Here is a 21,312-nt window from a genome sequence, read left to right on the forward strand (position 1 = left end):
TAAGTGACCTGTTGCAGAATATTAGGAAGTGGACATGTTCACATTCTCAAATATGAGATAAAAGTTGGAATCTAGGGGCTCCTGGGTTGGAATCTAGGGGCTCAGTTGGTTAAGAGTCTGACTGCCGCTCAGATCAAGAACTCACTGCTTGGGAGTTCGAGCCCCGTGTCAGGCTCGGCTGGCAGCTCGGAGTCTGGAGCCTGCTAAAGATTTCTGCGTCTCCCTCTCACTCTGCCCCTGCCCTGCTGGTTCCGTCTCTCTCTCTCTCAAAAATAAATAATCATTAAAAAAAATTGGAATCTAAGTCATTACTTTCAGCTGATTTACTTAAGCAAAAGAGTTCACCGGAGTCTGTCCTACTTCAGAGCATTGAAGCAATATAACCTGAGCTCGAAGTTTCATTTCAGTCAATTTAAATTCTTTGTGACCTGTGGAAGACCACTGAGAGTTTAATCAGTGCTTAGCAAACGCCTACACATTTTCTAAGGTGCCTTAGTGGATGTAAAGGTGAATAAGATAGTTTTCCCTCAAGGACTTGTAGCAAAGAAGAAGATAATGTATACCATATTCTGTTGCTGTGTGTTACTTGTGTCTACTCTTTAAAAAAAGGTTTTTTTATGTTTATTTATTTATTTTGAGAGAGAGACAGAGTGACTAGGGGAGGGGCAGAGAGAGAGGAGAGAGAGAGAGAGAGAGAGAGAGAGAGAGAGAGAACCCCAGGTGGCCTCCGCACTGCCAGCACAGAACCCAGTGTGGGGTTGAACTCACAAAACCATGAGATAAAGACCTGAGCTAAAATCAAGAGTCAGATGCTTAATTGACTGAGCCACCCAGGCACCCCTATTTGTGTCCACTGTTTAAGGCATTTCAAACGAAGATTCTGTGGGGATCAAAGTAGAGACAGAGAGAGAGACCTCTCATTCAATTGTCGTAAATGATCGCAGGATTTAATGAAGAGGGTCACCTGGATGGCCCAGTAGAGCATCTGACTCTTGATTGCAGTGTTGTGAGTTCAAGCCCCATGTTGGGTATGGAGCCTACTTAAAAAAAAATGTTTTTTAAATGAAGAGATGACATTGAGTTGAATCTTGAATAAAAATGAAGGATTTTGGTAGGTGGCAGTGGGAAAAGGTACCATTGCAAACAGTGGGGAGGACTTGAGCACACGGTAGTAGAACACTGTTGGAGCTGCTGTTAGGTTCTTTTGCTGTTATGGCTCTTCTCAGCCTTAATAATATGCAATAATTATTTTGTCTTTGATAAGAACTTTTAGAAATTGATTATGTGTTTCTCTTTTACTCTATAATAGACTTGAATTTTACTCGGGCTCTTCAAAAAAATTTTTTTTTGATGTTTATTTATTTTTGACAGAGAGAGACAGAGCATGAGCAGGGGAGGGGAGAGAGAGAGGGAGGCACAGAATCTGAAAGCAGGCTCCAGGCTCTGAGCAGTCAGCACAGAGCCCTACGCGGGGCTCGACCTCACGGACCGCGAGATCATGACCTGAGCTGAAGTCAGGTGCTGAACCGACTGAGCCACCCAGGCGCCCCTAGGGCTCTTTAATAATGGGGTGCTAGACAAACTAAACAATGAGTTCATCTAACGTAAAGCCTAATACTCCCTCTTTTCTCCTAAGTATGATCTTTAGCAGATTAAGTTGGACTCAGTAGGGAATGTTTACAGGAGACTTGTATCCAGTTTGGTTGTAGTGAAGGATATGTATTGGGCAATAGTAGAATATAGAAGTAGGTTGAGGGTATATAAATGGAAGGTAGGAAAGCAGAAAAATAGTATTTTTTGAGTTGCCTTCTATGTTCTCTCTTTGTTCTTTAAGCAGTTAGGTCATTATAAAAAGGTATATACAGTGTGTAATATATATATTATATATATTATACGTATATATAATATATACATTTAAAGTTTATTTGTTTATTTTGAGAGAGATTGAGTGGGGGAGAGGCAGAGAAAGCCGGGGACAGAGCATCTGAAGCAGGCTCCATGCTGACAGCAGAGAGCCCGATGTGGGGCTTGAACTCATGAACTGCGAGGTCATGAGCTGAGCCAAAGTTGGACACTTAACCAACTGAACCACCCAGGCACTCTCAAAAAGGTATATTTAGGGGCGCCTGGGTGGCGCAGTCGGTCAAGCGTCCGACTTCAGCCAGGTCACGATCTCGCGGTCCGTGAGTTCGAGCCCCGCGTCAGGCTCTGGGCTGATGGCTCGGAGCCTGGAGCCTGTTTCCGATTCTGTGTCTCCCTCTCTCTCTGCCCCTCCCCCGTTCATGCTCTGTCTCTCTCTGTCCCAAAAATAAATAAAAAACGTTGAAAAAAAAAATTTAAAAAAATAAAAATAAAAAAAAAGGTATATTTATTTCAGATATACCCCACATGGTTTAATAACTTATAAAAACGTTTGTAGTTAAAACTTTTATAAATAAAATCCTATTTTAAATCTACAGAAAAGTTAGCTGAAAGGGATCTTCGTAAAGGTTTTTGGAAAGAAAATAATTCTCTGCTAATTTATTGGCATTGATACTAGAATTTGGCCTGCTAAAAATCTTTAAGGGGTGCAGCATTACACTTATTCTTTCATTATTTGGGATTTTCTTTTCTCTTTTTAACTTAAAATGAGTCATGGTATTGTATTGGGGATTTTGAAAAATGTGGAATGTCTGTAGAAGTAATTTAATGCCATTATATACCCTTTAAGTTTTACAAAAAGCAAAGCACTGTTGAGTAGTATTGGAATCCAGTAGCCAGAGTTTAGAGGTTTTGATCTTTGAGCATGATCTACTTGTACTGCCTTCTTAAGTTCTAGATAGACCATGTGTGAGAAGTTCCATATTTTACTTTCTCTTTTTTTGTCAATAAAATCTTTAGCAGATTAAATTGAACTCTTTCTTCTTAGAGCAAAGAAGGGTGGAGGGGAGACATTCGTTAGCTCAGAGAGGTAGCTCTTCTTAGCACCTAGGTTCTATTACGTTTTATAGGACCCTCTTGGAGCTCTGTTAGGTTATTAAGTGTTCTTACACAAAGTGTTGGAGAAAATGCCATGTGAAAAATGTTCTTACACAAAGTGTTGGAGAAAATGCCATGTGAAAAATGTTCTTACACAAAGTGTTGGAGAAAATGCCAGTGAACCATGGTTCACTGACTTTTGGGACAGACAGACTTGGTGTAGGTTGATACTGGTTTTTTGATTTTTGTTTGTTTTTGATACTGTTTTTCCCCTGTATAACTGGCTTTGTCTAAAACACTTAAACTGAGGCTTATATAAGATGAATAGGTGACGCATGGTAGGTTTTCACTAAGTAGTAGCAGTTCTGCAGTAATTGTTACCTTTTTTTAATGTTTTTTTAATTTTTTTTTTAATTTTTGAGAGAGGGTATGAGCAGGGGAGGTGCAGAGAGAGGGAGACAGAGGATTGGAAGTGGCTCCTTGCTGACAGCAGAGAGCCCAGTGCAGGGGCTCAAACTCACGAACCCATGAGATCATGACTTGAGCCAAAGTCAGAAGCTCAACCAACTGAGCCATCAAGGCACCCCTGATTAGTTTTGATATGAGCCTTTGGAAACTGATTAGTGTTTTCTCTTTTGCCCTGTGATACAGTAGAGCCTTGAACAGCATGGATTTGAACTGTGTGGGTCCACTTAGACACAGGGTTTTGTTTTGTTTTGTTTTATAAATATAGTACAGTGCTGTAAATATATTTTCCCTTCCTTATGATTTTCTTTATAACATTTTATTTTTTATAGTTTCCTTTATTGTAGGGATGCAGTATATAATACATATATAACATAAAATATGTGTTAATTGTTTATGTTATGGGTAAGGCTTCTAGTCAAAAGTGAGCTATTAGTAGTTAAGTGTTTGGGAGTCAAAAGTTACACTCAGATTTTCTACTGTGTGAGGTGGGGATTGTTGGCATGCCTGACCTCCATGTTCTTTAAGGGTCAGTGTAGATTTGAATGTTACCAGACTTACTTATTTACTGATTTATTTAGAGAGCATGTGTGCACCAGTGGGGGAGGGGCAGAAAGAGAGGGAGAGAGAATCCCAAGCACGCTGTCAGCACAGAGCCCTATGTGGGACTCAATCTCACAAACTGAGATCATGATCTGAGCCGAAATCACGAGCTGGACACTTAACCGACTGAGCCACCCAGGGGCCCCTTACCAGATTTCTTTAATAATCAGATGGTCAGATATTTTATGATGAAGAATTTACCAAGCACAAAACCTAATACTTCCCTACCATTATAAAAGATACTTAATATGAGGTTATTACAAAAATCTTTCAGAAGTCCTGTACCAAGAGTGTTTCCCCCTGAGGTAACTCCTGCCATTATGGTTGGGCTGCTGTGCATCATTCCATTAATTTTCTGTGTATTCAACCCCAAATGCATAGACTGTAGTTAAAGCAATAAAAAGCAGAAGACAACCATATTCTCATTTTGTTGCTTTTTAAACTTTTTACTATATATATATATTTTTTAATTTTTTTTTTTTTTTTTTTTTTACCGTTTATTTATTTTTGAGAGAGAGACAGCATGAGCAGGGGAGGGGCAGAGAGAGAGGGAGACACAGAGACACAGAATCTAAGCAAGCTCCAGGCTCCCAGCTGTCAGCATAGAGCCTGACGTGGGTCTTGAACTCACAAATTGTGAGATCGTGACCTGAGCCAAAGTTGGATGCTTAACCAACTGAGCCACCCAGGTGCCCATATTGTATATATATATTTAAAATGTTTACTTATTTATTTTGAGAGAGAGCACGAGCAGAGGAAGAGCAGAGAGAGAGTGCGCGCAAGAGGGAGAATCCCAGACAGGTTCTGGCTTTGTCAGCCCAGCCCAGGGCTTGTTGCCCAAGCCCGGGGCTTGAACCTGTGTACTGTGAGAGCATGACCTGAGCCAAAATCAAGAGTCAGGCATTTAACCGATTGAGTCATCCAGGCTTCTTTATTGTGTTTTTTATATATGTATTCCTGATGTGGCTTTAGTTGTGTTTGAATGTAACTTGGTTTTAAAGTAAAAGGAATTTTTGGTTCAATTTAAAACCTAAAATTCATTTCCAATACCATTATCTTTTTCATTACTACTATGCCGTATTAAAACTTATTTGTGGCTCTGTTTAGTTACTTTTTCTCTTTCTTCCTCCCTTCCCTCCCTCCCTCTTCCTTCCTTCCTTCCTTCCTCTTTCTTTCTTTCTTTCTTTCTTTCTTTCTTTCTTTCTTTCTTTCTTTCTTTCTTTCCTTCCTTCCTTCCTTCCTTCCTTCCTTCCTTCCTTCCTTCCTTCCTTCCTTCCTTCTTTCTTTCAATTTTTATTTAAGTAATGTTTACATCCAACATGAGGTTCAAATTCACAACCCTGAGAACAAGCCTGGTGCCCCTCAGTTGAATTTTCAACGTGACCAGTTTTATTGTCCAAAGAATGAAATAAGACATATGACCATTTGTAATATTTCAGAACTGCGGTGATGTCTGAGGAAATGGCAGTTTTCCTGTGTTTCTTTAGTTTTGTTGGTATATTTTTAAATAAGCCAGAATTATTAAAAATTCTGCATAGTTAAAAATCAATTTCAAAGGGAGTCAGAATTTTTGATGAATCTAATTAAGATGTTTCTTCTATTTGCTTTCAGTGAAAAAGGGTTTAGAAACTTTCTGGTAAGGTTTAGAAAATAATAGAAAAGGGCATATTTCATATAACAGAAGAATTATAGGGCTTTGTTTGAATACTAAAGAGTTTCCACCCCTACTTCCCTCCAAGGCAGGAAGTGAATTCCTAAGTGAAATTTGAAGAAAAGCATGAAAGTGATTTTTAGTTGTTACTTCATAGTGTGAGTTTGGCACTTATTATTAAATTTGGATACTATTAACCTTAGAAATAACAAGTAAAAACTTTACTGCTATTGGGAATGGAAATAAATTGCATTTCTGCCTTATGGTTTTACAGGTAGTGGTGAGGAGTTTACATATGAGATATCCTTGAAATAAACACTTTGAGTTTGAATTTAAGGAAGAATTAATTTTGATAATGGGGAACCACATAGGAATATCTCATCTAATATCATTTAGACTGGTAGCTAACTAAAAAAGTCTGCAATCTGAGTGCAGATGACTTCTTTAGTTTCCTGAAGGAATCTTTCTAAATCATTTAGATATTTATTGAGCACCTACTAGATAACTTGCACTGTTACGGATCCAGAGTAAATAAGATACATTCCCAGCTTTCATAGAGTGTATAATTTAGTGGTAGAAATAGTCAGTAAACGTAATATCAGACTGAATGTTCTGAAGAAAAGTAAAGTTAGTGTATAGAGTAGAGAATACAGAGAATGCTCCTTCATATTTGATAGACAGGAAAGGCTTTGAAAAGAGCATTTTTTGAGTAGAGATTGGAATAAAGTTAGTGCATTTTATGTGCATTTCTTGGAAAAAAGGCTAAGGAAATAAATGCAAATTTAATTTTTAAAAACAATTTTTGTATTCGTTATGTTGGTTTAAAAATTTCAATTACATTAATAAGTACAACTGATGTCAGTAGGTTTGAGAACAGATATAACTCATGCACTCATACAACTTAATGTATGGGAACAGAGGTGCTAATTGGGAGCTGTCAGGATATCCTGCGTTAGTCATTATGTTCTGTTCAGGGATGGGATAGCAATTAGTTCTGGCAAATTGGTTATATAGGGTTTGTGACAAGAGCATTGACTATAAAAATGTACATTGAAAAATCAAGATTAAAAAAAAATATTTTATTTTGAGAGAGAGAGTGCATGTGTGTACAGGAGAGGGGCAGAGAGAGGGAGAGAGAGAATCCCAAGCACGTTCCATGCTGTTAGCCTGGAGCTCAATGCAGGTTGATCTCATGAACCGTGAGATCCTGACCTGAGCTGAAATCAGGAATTAGACATTTAACCAACTGAACTACTCAGATGCTCCTGGTCTTACTTTTTTTGTTCAGTCAGATATTCTCTGTCATTTAATTGATGTATTTAGACCATTTACATTTAATATAATTATTGATATTGTTAAACTTATGCCTACCATCTTGCTCTTTGTTTTCCTCTTGTTTCATCTTTTCTTCTTGTTCTGTCTTATCCTGACTTCTTTTGGATTTATTAAGTAATTTTTAGCATCTTGTTTTATTTCTCCTATTGGCTAGTACCTCATTTACTTAATATTTGCTCCAGGGTTTGTATGCATTTTAAGAAAAAAATTATGGCAAAGTATATGTTCTATAGAGGTTACCATTTTAGCTATTCTTTTTTTTTTTTTTTTTAATGTTTATTTATTTTGAGAGAGAGCAAGAGAGAAAGAGCACGTACAGGGGAGGGGCAGAGAGAGAGGGAGAGAATCCCAAGCAGACTCCATGCTGTCAGTGCGAAGCCCTATGCGGAGCTCAGTCTTGTGAACCATGAGATCATGACCTGAGCTGAAATCAAGAGTTGGATGCTTAACCGACTGAGCCACCCAGGTGTTCCACCGTTTTAGCCATTCTTAAGTGTACATTTCAGTGGCATTAAGTACATTTGCAATGTTGTGTAGCCTTCACCACTATACAGTTCTAAAACTTTTTCAAGACTCAAAACAGAAACTCTATAACTATCAAGCAGTAACTCCTTGTTCTTCCTTCGCAGCCTCTAGTAACTTCTATTTTACTTTCTGTCTCTGTGTATTTGCATCATTTCTATATCCTAGATACATCATCGAAATGGAGTCATAACACTTGTCCTTTTGTGTCTGCCTGTTTCACTTAGCATAGTGTTTTCAAGGTTCATCCATGTAGTAGCATGTATCAGAACTTCATCCTTTTTTTTTATTTATTTATTTATTTATTTATTTATTTTTTCAATATATGAAATTTATTGTCAAATTGGTTTCCATACAACACCCTGTGCTCATCCCAAAAGATGCCCTCCTCAATACCCATCACCCACCCTCCCCTCCCTCCCACCCCCCATCAACCCTCAGTTTGTTCTCCGTTTTTAAGAGTCTCTTATGCTTTGGCTCTCTCCCACTCTAACCTCTTTTTTTTTTTTCCTTGCTTCATCCTTTTTATAGCTGAATAATACTCCAGTGTATTTATGCATCATTTTATTTATCGATTGATGTCATCATTAGACACTTGGATCCTTTATACCTTTTAGCTGTTGTGAATAATGCTGTTGTGAAAATTGGCATACAGGTGTTTGAGTCCCTGTTTTCATTTCTTTAATTTCTTTCAGTAGTTTAAGTTTTCAGTGTTTAAGTCTTTTGCCTTTTCAATTAAAATCATAAGTATTTAAAATTTTTGATGGTATTGTAGATAGAATTGTTTTCTTAGTTTCCTTTTCTGATTGCTCATTGCTAGTGTATAAAAATATAATTGATTTTTGCATGTTGATTTTGTATCCTACTTTGCTGAATTTATTAGCTCTAACAATTTTTGGTATGAATTTTTTAGAGTTTTCTACATATAAGATCTTTCTACAAAGATAATCTCACTACTCCCCTTCCAATCTGGGTGTCTTTTATTTATTTTTTTTCTTATCTAATTGCTCTGGCTAGAACATAAAGTGCTATGTTAAATGGCAGTGTCTTTGGTAATTAAAATGATAGACTTTATTTTCTTACACTTCTAGAGGCTAGCTTTCCAAATCAAGGTGTTGGCCAAACTATACTCCCTCTAAAATGTCTAAGGGAGGATCCTTCCTTAACTCTTTCAGCTTCTGGTAGACCTGTGTTTTGACTGGCTAGTGGCATCATAACTCCAGTCTCTGTCTGTGTCTTCACATGGCATTTTCTGTTATGTCCAAATTTTCCTCTTCTTACAAGGACACCAGTCATATTGGATTAAGGTCCACCCCAGTGACCTGATCTTAACTTGATTAAATTTGCAAAGCCCTTATTTCCAACCAAAGTCACACTTATAGATGCCAGGTGTTAGGACTTCAGCATATTTTTAGGGGGAGAGAGGTGATAACAATTTAATCCATAATACCAAGGTGTTTTTTTTTTTTTTTTTTTTGGTGGTGGTGGTAGTGGTAATACTGCTTTATTTAGGCTAATCTAGTTGTGTCTTCAAGTCCACTAATCATTTCTACAGTGTCTAATCACTGCTAATCTCAGTGTATTTTTATTTCAGAAATTGTATTTTTCATCTGTAGTACAGAAGTTTCATTTGGTGTGTTCCCCTCCATATATATATGTATATACACACACATAAACATATAATAATATATGTAAATATACAAAAGCATACAAAGACATTAATATATGTGTTTTTTTGGTTCTTTTATGTTTGTATGGTTTTTAAATCCTTGAGCATATTTAAAATATAAAACTGTTTTAAAGTCATTGTCTATTAATCCCATCATTATCATTTATTGGTCTGTTTCTATTGATTGATTTCCTTCCTGATCTTTGAATGTCTAGTAGTTTTTGATTGGATACCAGATAATGTGGATTATCCATTGTTGAATTCTGGATTTTGTTCTGTTCCTCTAAAGATTACTATTTTGGAATCATTCCCTGGTCTGTATTGTTTCTATAACTTCTGTATATTTCTGTAACTTTTTGTTTTCTTATTGCATATATTGTCAATACTTTGTTTAAATATTTCTTTCCCCAGTTGAGGGCAGAACCTGTGTTTCATTCATCCTGCATTTTATGGGTTAGGCTTGTGCCTGACATACTTGGACGTTGGTGGTAAAAAGCAGACCAGAGTGATCTCCCTAGAATGCATTTCTTATTACTTGTTATTACTCTTCTATCTAAACCTTTCAGTGAGTTCAGTTGCACTTTGGTTAAGTCTAAATTCTTGGCCTTTGCTTACCTCTGTAGTTTATATCTTATTTCTTAAATCTCTAAATTTTGATTTGGTCACATCCTCACCCCTGCCAAAAAAAACCAAAAAAACAAAAAAAACAAGAAACAGACATCTCACACACACACACACACACACACACAGAGCCATCCTATCTTTAGCCATATGCATCTATTTTCTCTTCCTCCAAGGCACCATATTTCTTACATTTAGATATTTGTGTTTGCTTTCTCTGTCTGTAACATACATTTATTGGCCAATTTCTGTTTTTTTCTATCACAGTTTAAATGTCCCTTCTTAAAGGAAACCTTTTTGGGTCCCTCTCCTTCCCCCATCAGTGTGCCCTTCTGTGTGTTCCTGGGAGACCGTACATCATATGGTATTATAATTGCATATTTATTTTTGACTTGTTTGATTTCCCATTAAGCTCAATGAGAGCCTCTCTTGACATCTTTTTTTTAAGATAGTTTTTTAAATTACATTTTATTTATTTTTGATAGAGACAGAGCACAAGTGGGGGAGGGACAGAGAGAGAGGGAGACACAGAATCCGAAGCAGACCCCAGGCTCCGAGCTCCAAGCTGTCAGAACAGAGCCGGACGTGGGGCTCGAACTCACAAACCGCGAGATCATGACCTGAGCCGAAGTCGGACGCTCAACCGACTGAGCCAGCCAGGTGCCCCTTGGCATCTCTTTTAAGATAGACTGTTTCAGTTTTCAGAACTTTATATTGTACAGAAAATTAATGTTCTCAGTTTTGTTCCTGATATTTTTTTAGCTCTGCCATTGTCATTTGAGCTCACTTCTCATTTTATCCTATTTATATTAATGTTTTTATTCTAGGATATGCCATTAGGGTTTCATTTTTACTGACATGTAATTCACTTACCATTAAATTCATTCTTTTAAAGTGTATAAATCAGTAGTTTTAGTAGATTTACAAGGTTGGCAAGCATCAGCACTAATTCAGAAACATTTTCTTCATACCATAGGGAAATTATATACTGTTTAACAGTTATTCCCCTTTGCCCCCAGCCCCTAGCAACCTCCGATCTACTTTGTCTCTATGCCTATTCTGCCTGTTTTGGATAGTTCATGTAAATAGATGCATACAGGGGCACCTGGGTGGCTCAGTTGAGCATCCGACTCTTGATTTCTGCTCAGGTCATGATCTCATGGTTTGTGGGTTAGAGCCCCATGTAGGGCTCTGCACTGACAGCGCTGAGCCTGCTTGCAGTTCTTTCTCACCTTCACTCTCTGCTCCTCCCTGGCTCATGCTCCCTCTCTGTCTCTCTCTCTCAAAAGATATAAACATTAAAAAAATCGATTCGGGGTGCCTGGGTGTCTCAGTCAGTTGGGCGTCTGACTTTGGCTCAGGTCATACTCTCACAGTTTGTGGGTTCAAGCAACCACATCAGGCTCTGTGCTGACAGCTCAGAGCCTGGAGCCTGCTTCGGATTCTGTGTCTCTATCTCTCTGTCCCTCCCCTGACCGTGCTGTGTCTCCGTCTCTCAAAAATAAATAAACACGAAAAAAAAATGTTTTTAAGTAATAAAAAAATAGATTCATATGCTATGTGGCCTTTTGTGTCTGGCCTTTTTCACTTAGCATGATGTTTTCCGGGTTCATCCATTTGGTAGCATGTGTCAGTAGTTTATGGCTATATAATGTCTGTTTATCCATTCATTTTAATTAATTAAGATTTGGGTTGCTTCCACTTATTGGCTATTATGAATGATGCTGCTGCGAACATTTCTTTGCAAGTTACCGTGTGAACATATGTTTTCAGTTGTCTTGGGCATATGCCTGGGAGAAGTGTTGGGTCGTATGCTCTCTAACTCTGAGGAACTGCCAAAACTAGTCTGTAATTTTCTTGATAATTTTCACTTAGTCTGTAGGAGAATGAAGATTATAGTTCCAAGATTTAGTACTTCTTTCTAAGAATTGAGTTACTGTTAAGTTCTTCTAAAGAAAAATTTCATAGACTTGTTTATTGAATGTCTTGAGGAAAAATGTAAGAAGTTTTTCTCAGGTAAATTACTGCTGCCTAAGTAGGAGGTTAGTTACCGTGTTTTATAGAAATTCTTGAATTTTGTCCTTCTCACATTGGAAGATCTGTTAATAGTGGTCCAGTAGGCCATAGGAATATATAATTTTCATAGATTAATATATTCTAATTGTTGGATTGTTTCTCTTACAGGGTTTTGACTCTGGGAGGAGGGCTGCCTTATTTGGAGCACCTTAATCTCTCTGGTTGTCTTACTGTAACTGGTGCAGGCTTGCAGGATTTGGTCTCAGCATGTCCTTCTCTAAACGATGAATACTTTTACTACTGTGACAACATTAACGGTAATGCCTTTTAATAAGATAATTTTGAAGGAATAGATTTAAAAAACTTTAGCAGTTCTGATAATTCTTAGGGTTTGTATTTAATTTTCTAGATTTGTAATTACCAAACTGTTTTACTTTCAGTGGTAGTCCTTTACATTTGATAAAATTAAAAAATCACATGTTTTCATTAATTAGCTCCTATAAAGGTAAGTTTTTCTTGCAGATGGGTATTTCAAATATCTATCATGCCAGATTTTTGGAATATGTAGCAGTTTAATACATTCTTAAATGGTAAGTTGTAGAAATACTAAAATTCTTATAAAATTTTGGGAAACTCTTCTAGTGATGTAGCACTCATTAACAATTTAGATGTATCGATGTTCTAGATACACTGTTTCTTAGGGATGATCACTCAGTTTTCTTGTGGGACAACTTTAAAAAATGCAGTTGGAAAAGGAGGACTTTGGTAATGGGAACCTCTTGGGGATCCTGGCTCTGGTTCCAAATCAATCTCATGGAAGTTTGAGGTGGGGTTGCCATGTGATATCGAAGAGGCGGAGTTGCTTTAGACATGACTAAAATTCCTATAGTGTTATGGAGATTGATTCCCGAACCTACTTTTAACAGTCATTAGATAAATACCTATTTTGATTGTTTTGTTTTTTTTCTTAAACCTATCCCTACCCTGTGAGCTTGTTGAATATGTTTTTTCAAGGTATTCGATGCCCTTTTGGGCTTTTGATAGTCACTAGGAGAGACTGAAGTTTCTAGAAACATATAAAAAGCTCCTCCTCAGATATTAGTAAGCAAATCACCCCCTGTATTTATAACTGGAAAAATATTTGTATAGTTCAGATTCTGCTGTGAACCTTTTTACACCATAAACTGTTCCTTGAAAGCCTGTGTCATCTTAAGATGACAGGAATATCAGCTGAGTTTCTCTCAGGGAGAACAATTGACAGGAGCCAGGAAGACTGGAGGAATGGTCTCTTTAATGACATACTTGTAGGCAGAGAAGTTAGCAAATTGCTATTTCTGGGAGATTAGATTTTCCTTAAATACATATAAAGAGACAGGAGACTGAAGCTCTTTTATTTGTGGAATCACATTGGTCACGCAAGAGATGACTTCCCTTGTTCTTGAAGTAGCAACACTAAATAGGAGCATTTCTTTGCCTTCAGTGTATAATCCAGGAATGGTGAGAATGAATGTCGTTTTAGTTGCAGCCTCTAAGTGTACAACAAGTAAGTTTGATTGCTTCCATGAACAATTTGCTGCTTTTGTAGATGGCAGTGAATTTGAGATGGGAGATTTTTTTTTTAATGCACGGCTGTCATTGTACATGCAGTGTTGTACTTCCCAAGGTTTATAGGACATATTATGAAAAGTAACCAGTAAGCAGTTATTTTTATAAGAAAACATTCTCATCTTTGTCTTGCACTGGAATTGTCCACAATTGATTTTAGCATAGGTTATGTTTGTTGGAATAAATGTCACAATTGAATTTGCTAGATTTGTTTTGGGGTATATAGATGTTACAGGGTGGGGGAGATTGGATTTCAGTTCATTTTTATGATCTGCCTGCTTGTTTTGCATGTAAAATTTTTAAAACTTCTTGAAATAATTTAGGTGATGGGGTAAAGTTAAATACTTAAAGTCTTTTGCATTTTGTTAGGATGTTAGAATTTATTTCATCTTAACTGGTTTTGAATATATAAATATTAAAGTGTTCCAAAGGAGCTGCTACATTCCTCTTGTTGAATATGATTTTTTTTTTTTGATAAATGAGTGGTAATTTTCAATAAGTGAATTTTAATGAAGATATCTGACTTTGAAAGATTTGAAAGGAAACTGATAGTGTTTGTATTATCCAATATTAAGTCTCCCTTTACAGCTTCTTAAAACATAATTCGAGGGAAATGGAGATCCTTTAAAATTTATAGGATGATTTATCATATTAACTTGTGTTCCGGAGTTCTAGCCAGTTGCTCCTAAAGTAATCTTCTGATAGAATTTTTTCCTTAAAAGGACTTATGGACAACCTAGAAAGTGTTAGAATAAAAGTTGCATTGTATCCAGTTTTGCAAGATGACACCATTGATCCAGCCTCTTTTGCTACGACTCAGTTTGCAAAGTAAATATGTACTGACCACTTATGGGGTCCCCTTTTTATTATTATTTTTAATTTTTCAGAAAGTAGTTAATATGTTTTATATATGGTCTTAGAATAATAGGGGGCATGTTTAGGTAACAGACTATTTTAAGTATTTGAGTAACATTTAAAAACGTATTTGTCAAAAGAAAGCGTACATAGTTAGCTACCAGCTCACTAACTAAAAGAAGTAAATACTGATAAACGATACTCATTAACTAAATAATGAGTGATAAGTAAAGCAGATGACCTAAGCACTGGCAGAGATTTTGGAGAAGATAAGTTAGTACCAGATATACAAATAATACCTACTGCGAGCAAGACACTGTACTAAGCACTGGTTAAAAAATGCCATTTTTATTCTTCTGAATGATTCCTCATGACATTTACATTTGTTATTTGATAACGTTAAGATTTAAATATAAAAGAAGGCTTCTTCACCATAACGTTTAAGAAATTCTCTGTCATTTAACAAGTATTAAATGGAATTGCATAGTTTTGGAGCTCTGAAGAACACTTGGACAATGATAGCAAATAAACTTTTTGTACTTATCTGCATTTCCATGTCTGTATAATTTATGAATTAAGGTAGATTAGCTCATAGTTCTGGAGGTGACACAGTCTCAGATGATTTGCTTTCTTATGTTTCTAATTTAAGTTAAAGAGGAATTAAAGGTAAGTGAAGGTAAGTGCAGATATACAGCATAAATGATATACTTAAAATCCAGGAAAAACAAATTAGTAATAAAAATTTGGGGAAATAACTATAGTTAACATTCTAGCTCTTTTTATCTAATATTTTAAAAATGCTTTCTTGTAAAATTTATTTTTTACCATGCATTTAAAAATTTAATAATGCCAATTTTATTTTCCTTGTTTCTTTATTATTCCTTTATGTAATTTAGCCTTTGTATATTATAACCATTTGAGTTTTCTGTTCTATATCAACATAGACGTTTGCTGGTGATGAGTCAAATATTTAAAGGGAAACTGCCTTTGAGTTGTCAGTGTTTATGGAAGTGCAGCTGGCTGTTTGAGGTACTTGGCAAAATAATGTAGGAGGTATCTTAGTTATATTTCTTTCTAATGCTGCCTCACTTTTTCTGCTGTCCATTTATTCCCTTTTCAAACAGTCCTGTGATGCTTAAGAGTCTCACTGTTAACTTTGGTTATGGTTTTCATGCTTTGGAAACTGCTCTTCTTTTCTGTTTACTACAATATGAGACTAACCAAAGTTAAAAACAGTGGTTATCTTTACTTTTGCTTTGCCCTAGGCCTTTAAATAGAATAAAATCTCCTCATGGTTGACATCACTTTCATGATTATTAGGATTAGACACCTGGTCTGTAACCTTAAGACGGGATTGTAGTTTTGAGATAGTATTGCAGTTATTGTGTAAGTACCCACCACCTTCTCTAGATGGATCAATGCTTTGCTTTGCTTGCTTTCTCTCTTTCTTCCTTCCTTCCTTCCTTCCTTCCTTCCTTCCTTCCTTCCTTCCTTCCTTCCTTCCTTCCTTTCTTTCTTTCTTTCTTTCTTTCTTTCTTTCTTTCTTTCTTTCTTTCTTTCTTTCTCTTCTTTCTTTCTTTCTTTCTTTCTTTCTTTCTTTCTTTCTTTCTTTCTTTCTTTCTTTCTTTCTTTCTTCTTTCTTTCTTTTTCTTCTTTCTTTTTCTTTCTTTCTTTCTTTCTTTCTTTCTTTCTTTCTTTCTTTCTTTCTTTCTTTCTTTCTTTCTTTCTTTCTTTCTTTCTTTCTTTCTTTCTTTCTTTCTTTCTTTCTTTTCTTCCTCCCTCCCTCCTTTCTTTATTCCTCCCTCCCTTCCTCTCTTTCTCTCTTTCTCTCTTTCTTTCCTCCTTTCTCTCTTTCTCTCTTTCTCTCTTTCTTTCTTCAAGCAGACATGAGTTGGGGAGGGACACAGGGAGAGGGACAGCCCAAGCAGGCTCTGAGCTGCTGGTAGAAACCATCAGATCATGACCTGTGCTGAAACCCAGGAGTCAGATGCCCCACTGATTGAGGCACCCACACGCTGCAGATTCTACTTTTTGATTTGAAAACACTTACATATTAGTTCTGTCTCTTCACTCTGTATACTTAGAATCCCATTGAAACTCAGATATTCTAGTGCATATTTGAAGGAGGGGGCACATCTTATATCAGCGTGAGTGGGGAATTTGTTTTGTGATGTTAATACGGAGATGCTGACAGATAAGCAGGGTTGGGTTACTTTCAACCTAATGGTGGTACACACGTTTTTCTTCCCCTGTTATCTCTAGTACCATCCTTTAGACTTTTGAGAGCAGAGAGTGACCCAGGTAGACCTGAAGCTGCTGAGCCTGTTTTTTTGGAGAGGATGGTGACCAGCTGTTTAGTATTTGGAAAGATAGGAATCTCTAGAAGAGCTTCCTTGATCCTGTTGGCCCCTTGGCAGCTAGCTCCCTTTTATTATTCCCTGCCTTAGAACTGTGCTTCACTTGCTTTCATCCAACACTTCCGATTTTCCCCAGGCCATTGTTGAAATCAGCATCAAGTTTCTTCCTTACCTTTCTGTCCTTTTAAAAAATAGGAATGTGGAAATTTTAAAGTATTTTAGGGAGTTTTAGTTGGAAAGTTGTCTTAAAATCTCCAAGTCTCTTTCCTCTTATTTCTCCCTTTTAAAGACTCTAGAGTAGAATTACATACTGAGAAATACATTTTTGCAGAATCCACCAGTTTAAGCATTTCATCCTAGGACTGCATGTCAGGCAGGGCCATGGTAGTGAGGCGGGAGATTGGCTCTTGATGATCGGGAGTAGGTGATTGGCAAGCAGAGCAGGAACGAGTATTTTACGGGGTGAGGAAAGACGAGCTAGGAAAAGGTGGCACGGGGAAACGCTGCACATCTGTTTAGAAGGAAAACTTGGTCAAAGGTTGTGGGAGAAGAGTTTCTAATACATATCTGATAATATGTTCTAGGACATTTTGGTTTTGGTTAAGATGGCTAACCTGGAGTCTTGTTTTCAGGGAAAATAATAACAAAATGCTGCTTTGTGAATTTTAAATACTTGACACACTGAACTTTTAATTTTTTAAAATAGAACAGATTTTAATTTTGATTAAATAAAAAATGGGCTTGTAATTCAATTTTATATTTGAAATAATTTTAAACTTTTAGTTAGGAAAAATTTTAAACATATAAACATGGAATAATACAATGAAGCCTCATGTGTTACTGACTTTGGCAGTTATAAACGTGTGACCGATCTTCTGCCGTATTAGCATTGCCCGCTCCCGTACCCGTGCCCCACATTGCAGGCATCACCTCTGTTTTAAAATTAAACATAAGTATTTGAAAATAAATGAAGTCCTAACCCATTGCAGGCCCACATATGCTGGTAAAGTTCATTAGTTTCTTTTCTTAAAGATGCGTTATTTCCATATTGAAATCCATAAACATTATACTTCATTGTTTGTATATCGAAAGAAGTGTGCCCTTGGTATTTTGTGTATGCCATTTTGGGACTACAAGGAAAAGTTAAATTCTGGGAAATAAGTGTTTTGTGTGTTTAGATGCAAGTAGTCTTTTTCTTATGTTGATGTTAACATAAATGCCTTCTTTTGCAGTGGATTACTACTCTATTATTTCATCTATTTCTTTGATGTTTCTTTAACGTTTATTTATTTATTTTGAGAGAGAAAGGGAGAGAGTGTGCACGCAAGTGAGCAAAGGGCAGGGAGAGAGAGAATCCCAAGCAGGCTCCACACTGCCACTGCAGAGCCTGATGCGGGGCTCGAACCCACGAAACATGAGATCATGACCTGAGCCGAAGTCAGATGCTTAACCGACTGAGCCACCCTGGCGCCATTTATTTACTTTTGAGAGAGAGAGTGAGAGAGTGTGTGCACATGTTTGAGCAGGGGAGGGGTTGGAGAAAGAGAGCAAAGAGAGAAAGAAAATCCCAAGCAGGCTCTGGACTTTAGTGTAGAGCCAGACATGGGGCTTGAACTCACGAACTGTGACCTGAAATCAAGAACCTGAGCCGAAATCAAGAGTTGGATGCTTAACCAACTGAGCCACCCAGGTGCCCTGCATTGCTACTTTAAAAAACAGATTGCTATTTTAAAAAACAAAACACAGCTTATTTGAAATATGTTTCTGAGTTGAACTAGATATCAATCCTGAATACTGTGATTTTTCAATTATCCATTTGACATAGTGTATAAAATTACATAGTGTATGATCTGTACATATCACAAATAACAAATGCAAGTATTTTGGTTTTGTTCATGGTGCAGACCTACTGAAAGGCTTTGGTATAGTTAAAACATCCTTTTGCACATTTGCCTGCCTTTATGAAAACTATGATTCATTCAAAGAACTTAACTTTTGTGTATGTGCCATGATATCTCTCCTTTGATATTTCTCACTCTGGGCTGTGTTCCCTAATGGATCTTTTATCTAGTGTTTGGGTAGCATAATGTGACTGGAATAAAATGTCAGTTACTCCACAGTGTTTTATTTTTCTTTCTAATTGAGTCACAGGTTTTATTATGTCTTAGATATGTTTATTTAACTAATCATTGATTATATTAATTCTGGAAGATAATTTCACGTAACTCTCACCATTTGTTTTGCTACAGATGTTAAATAAAAATAAGGAGAACGTGTTCAGTCTGTCTATATAGTTTATTTAAGTTTTGAATATAATGTTTACTGTAATTGCTGAATAGTGGATTCTTTAGCTGATGTATTACGGATGGGGCTGTTTTTGGCTTAATTATATTTCTAGGAAGGATGTTGACAGTTTAAGAAATCTGTTGTTAAGTTACCCTACAACATTACTTTTGTGGGTTATCTTTTTGTCTTAGATTTTTATTTTGTAAGATTGTTGCCAAAACAATTATTTCTTTCCCTTCTTTCCTATAGATTTTGGACCAGTTAAAGTAGAACTGCTGTTGGTTATTTTTGTGTCTAATTTTTTATACAATCATTGGGATGTTTTATTTCTATGTTATACATGGATTACTGGTAAAAAAAAAGTCAGATGTCTTAGCTCTTTCACGTGATCTCTAAGAAATTCCTCCTTTCACACTTTTCTGTTTTTATACAGGTCCTCATGCTGATACCGCCAGCGGATGCCAGAATTTGCAGTGTGGTTTTCGAGCCTGCTGCCGCTCTGGCGAATGACCCTTGACTCCTGATCTTTGTCTACTTCATTTAGCTGAGCAGGCTTCCTTTCATGCACTTTACTTATAGCACATTTCTTGTGTTAACCATCCCTTTTTGAGTGTGACTTGTTTTGGCCCCATGTCTTACAGCCTCAGAAATCTTAACTTACCAGTGAATTGTACAGTGTTGTTTCTCTTGCAATCATATTTTTGTTTTAGAAAGGGATTAGATCTTTTCATAAGGGTGAGAACAGTTTTATTGGTTTTCTTTTAAATGGAATGCTTTGAAAAGAATGTCACTAATGCCATGCCATTTGAAGTATTTTTTAGATTAATTTGAGTTTTAAAGTCAATGGGGGTTATTGGTTCTCTTTATATATAAACACTGTACCAAGCTTTGCAGATCCTTTCAAACATACATTTCTGAAGTTTTATTTTCAAAGATAGCACATTTTGAAAACCAGTCTTTTCTTCCCCATGTTTCCTTTATTTGAACAATTCTCAGAGGGCCAATTCAAACATACCCATATATAAGGTTCCTTAAGATAATAGAATAAATTGGCTTCTTGGTGTTAGCTCAGTGAGCTAGCAAAGCACCAATGTATTTGTATTTGCTTTCTTCAGATACTCCTGGTTCCTACCACTGTCCCTAAATTGTCAAATTTGGAAGGGATTTTTAAAAATTCCACAATCCTTTGAAGAAATGTATCAATAAAATTTACTTTGAGGACTTTACCAAATAATTTTTTGGTGTTTTGTTTTTATTAGAAATCTCACTTCACATTTACATTAGTGTAAAATAAGATTAAATATTTTGTTTTGAGCTCCCATGAAGTCATGATCCTGGCAGTTTTAGACAGATACCTAATTTTGTTTAGCTGAATGGTCTTTTTTGAAATTATTTGTGCAGTAGCCAGAATTTGTGTATGTCTATCTCCATTGCTGTGTGAGAAGACAGTGGGAGTGGGAACCTGTCATTCAGAAAAACACATATTGAATCAGTTTTTTAAAAAATGTTTATTTTTTTAATTTTATTTTTAATTTTTTTTTTAACATTTATTTTATTTTTGAGACAGAGAGAGACAGAGCATGAACGGGGGAGGGTCAGAGAGAGGGAGACACAGAATCTGAAACAGGCTCCAGGCTCTGAGCTGTCAGCACAGAGCCCTACAAGGGACTTGAATTCACGGACTGCGAGATCATGACCTGAGCCGAAGTCGGCCGCTTAACCGACTGAGCCACCCAGGCGCCCCAAAGTGTTTATTTTTGAGAGAGAAAGAGTGCTTGAGCAAGCATGAGCAGGGGAGGGGCCAAGAGGAGAGGGTGAGGTGGACAGAGGATCCCAAGCGAGCTCTGTGCTGACAGCAGAGAGCCCGATGTGGGGCTTGAACTAATGAACTGTGAGATCATGACCTGAGCTGAGGTTGGACGCTTAACTGACTGAGTTCCCCAGGCGCCCCTGAATCAGTTTTCTGTAATGTGCTGTATAATGTTGTGTCCAAAAAAGAACAGTCGGCAGCATGCCATCCATCTGCTGTTGGAAATACATGCAAGTCTGTGGAAGAGGAAGCAGTCTTGCAGTCTTGTTACTTGTGGTCCCAGGCGTTCTTTTGTTTGTTTTATTGAGGGACAGGAGGACTAGGAAAGATACAAACTACAGCAGACAGATTTCAATTCAGGCGAAGAGAAGACTATTTTAGACAGCTGTCTAAAGATGAAGGAAGAATCATTTGATGAGGAATCCACCCATTCTTTTAAGTCTCACTATCATTTGAATTAAACATGGCAGGGGAGACCCACCTCTTGGGGCGTGGCTATGATAATGACTCCGAAGTTTCCCCTCTTGTCAGGGTTCTCTCCTTGTGTCACAGTTGACAC

At 36.9% G+C, this 21,312-nt stretch overlaps 1 protein-coding gene and 1 long non-coding RNA gene across 3 annotated transcripts in view; both read left to right on the forward strand.

Annotated features, from left to right (window-relative positions):
* Window positions 1–20,177, forward strand: part of FBXL5 (F-box and leucine rich repeat protein 5) — a 50,108-nt gene extending 29,931 nt beyond the window's left edge. For both annotated transcript variants that reach the window (XM_058723058.1, XM_058723059.1), the window contains exons 10-11: window positions 12,009–12,157; window positions 19,377–20,177. In XM_058723058.1, coding sequence (XP_058579041.1) covers window positions 12,009–12,157; window positions 19,377–19,453 — 226 coding nt within the window. In that variant the 3' untranslated portion in view covers window positions 19,454–20,177. The remainder of the gene's footprint in view (window positions 1–12,008; window positions 12,158–19,376) is intronic.
* LOC131507799 (uncharacterized) lies at window positions 10–4,054 on the forward strand. The gene is made up of 3 exons (XR_009259710.1): window positions 10–2,110; window positions 2,363–3,054; window positions 3,137–4,054. It is a non-coding gene; the product is annotated as an uncharacterized LOC131507799 (long non-coding RNA).
* Window positions 20,178–21,312: the final 1,135 nt, after the last annotated feature.

Source organism: Neofelis nebulosa, chromosome 3 (genome assembly GCF_028018385.1).
Source record: "Neofelis nebulosa isolate mNeoNeb1 chromosome 3, mNeoNeb1.pri, whole genome shotgun sequence".
Classification (NCBI taxonomy): Eukaryota; Metazoa; Chordata; class Mammalia; order Carnivora; family Felidae; genus Neofelis; species Neofelis nebulosa.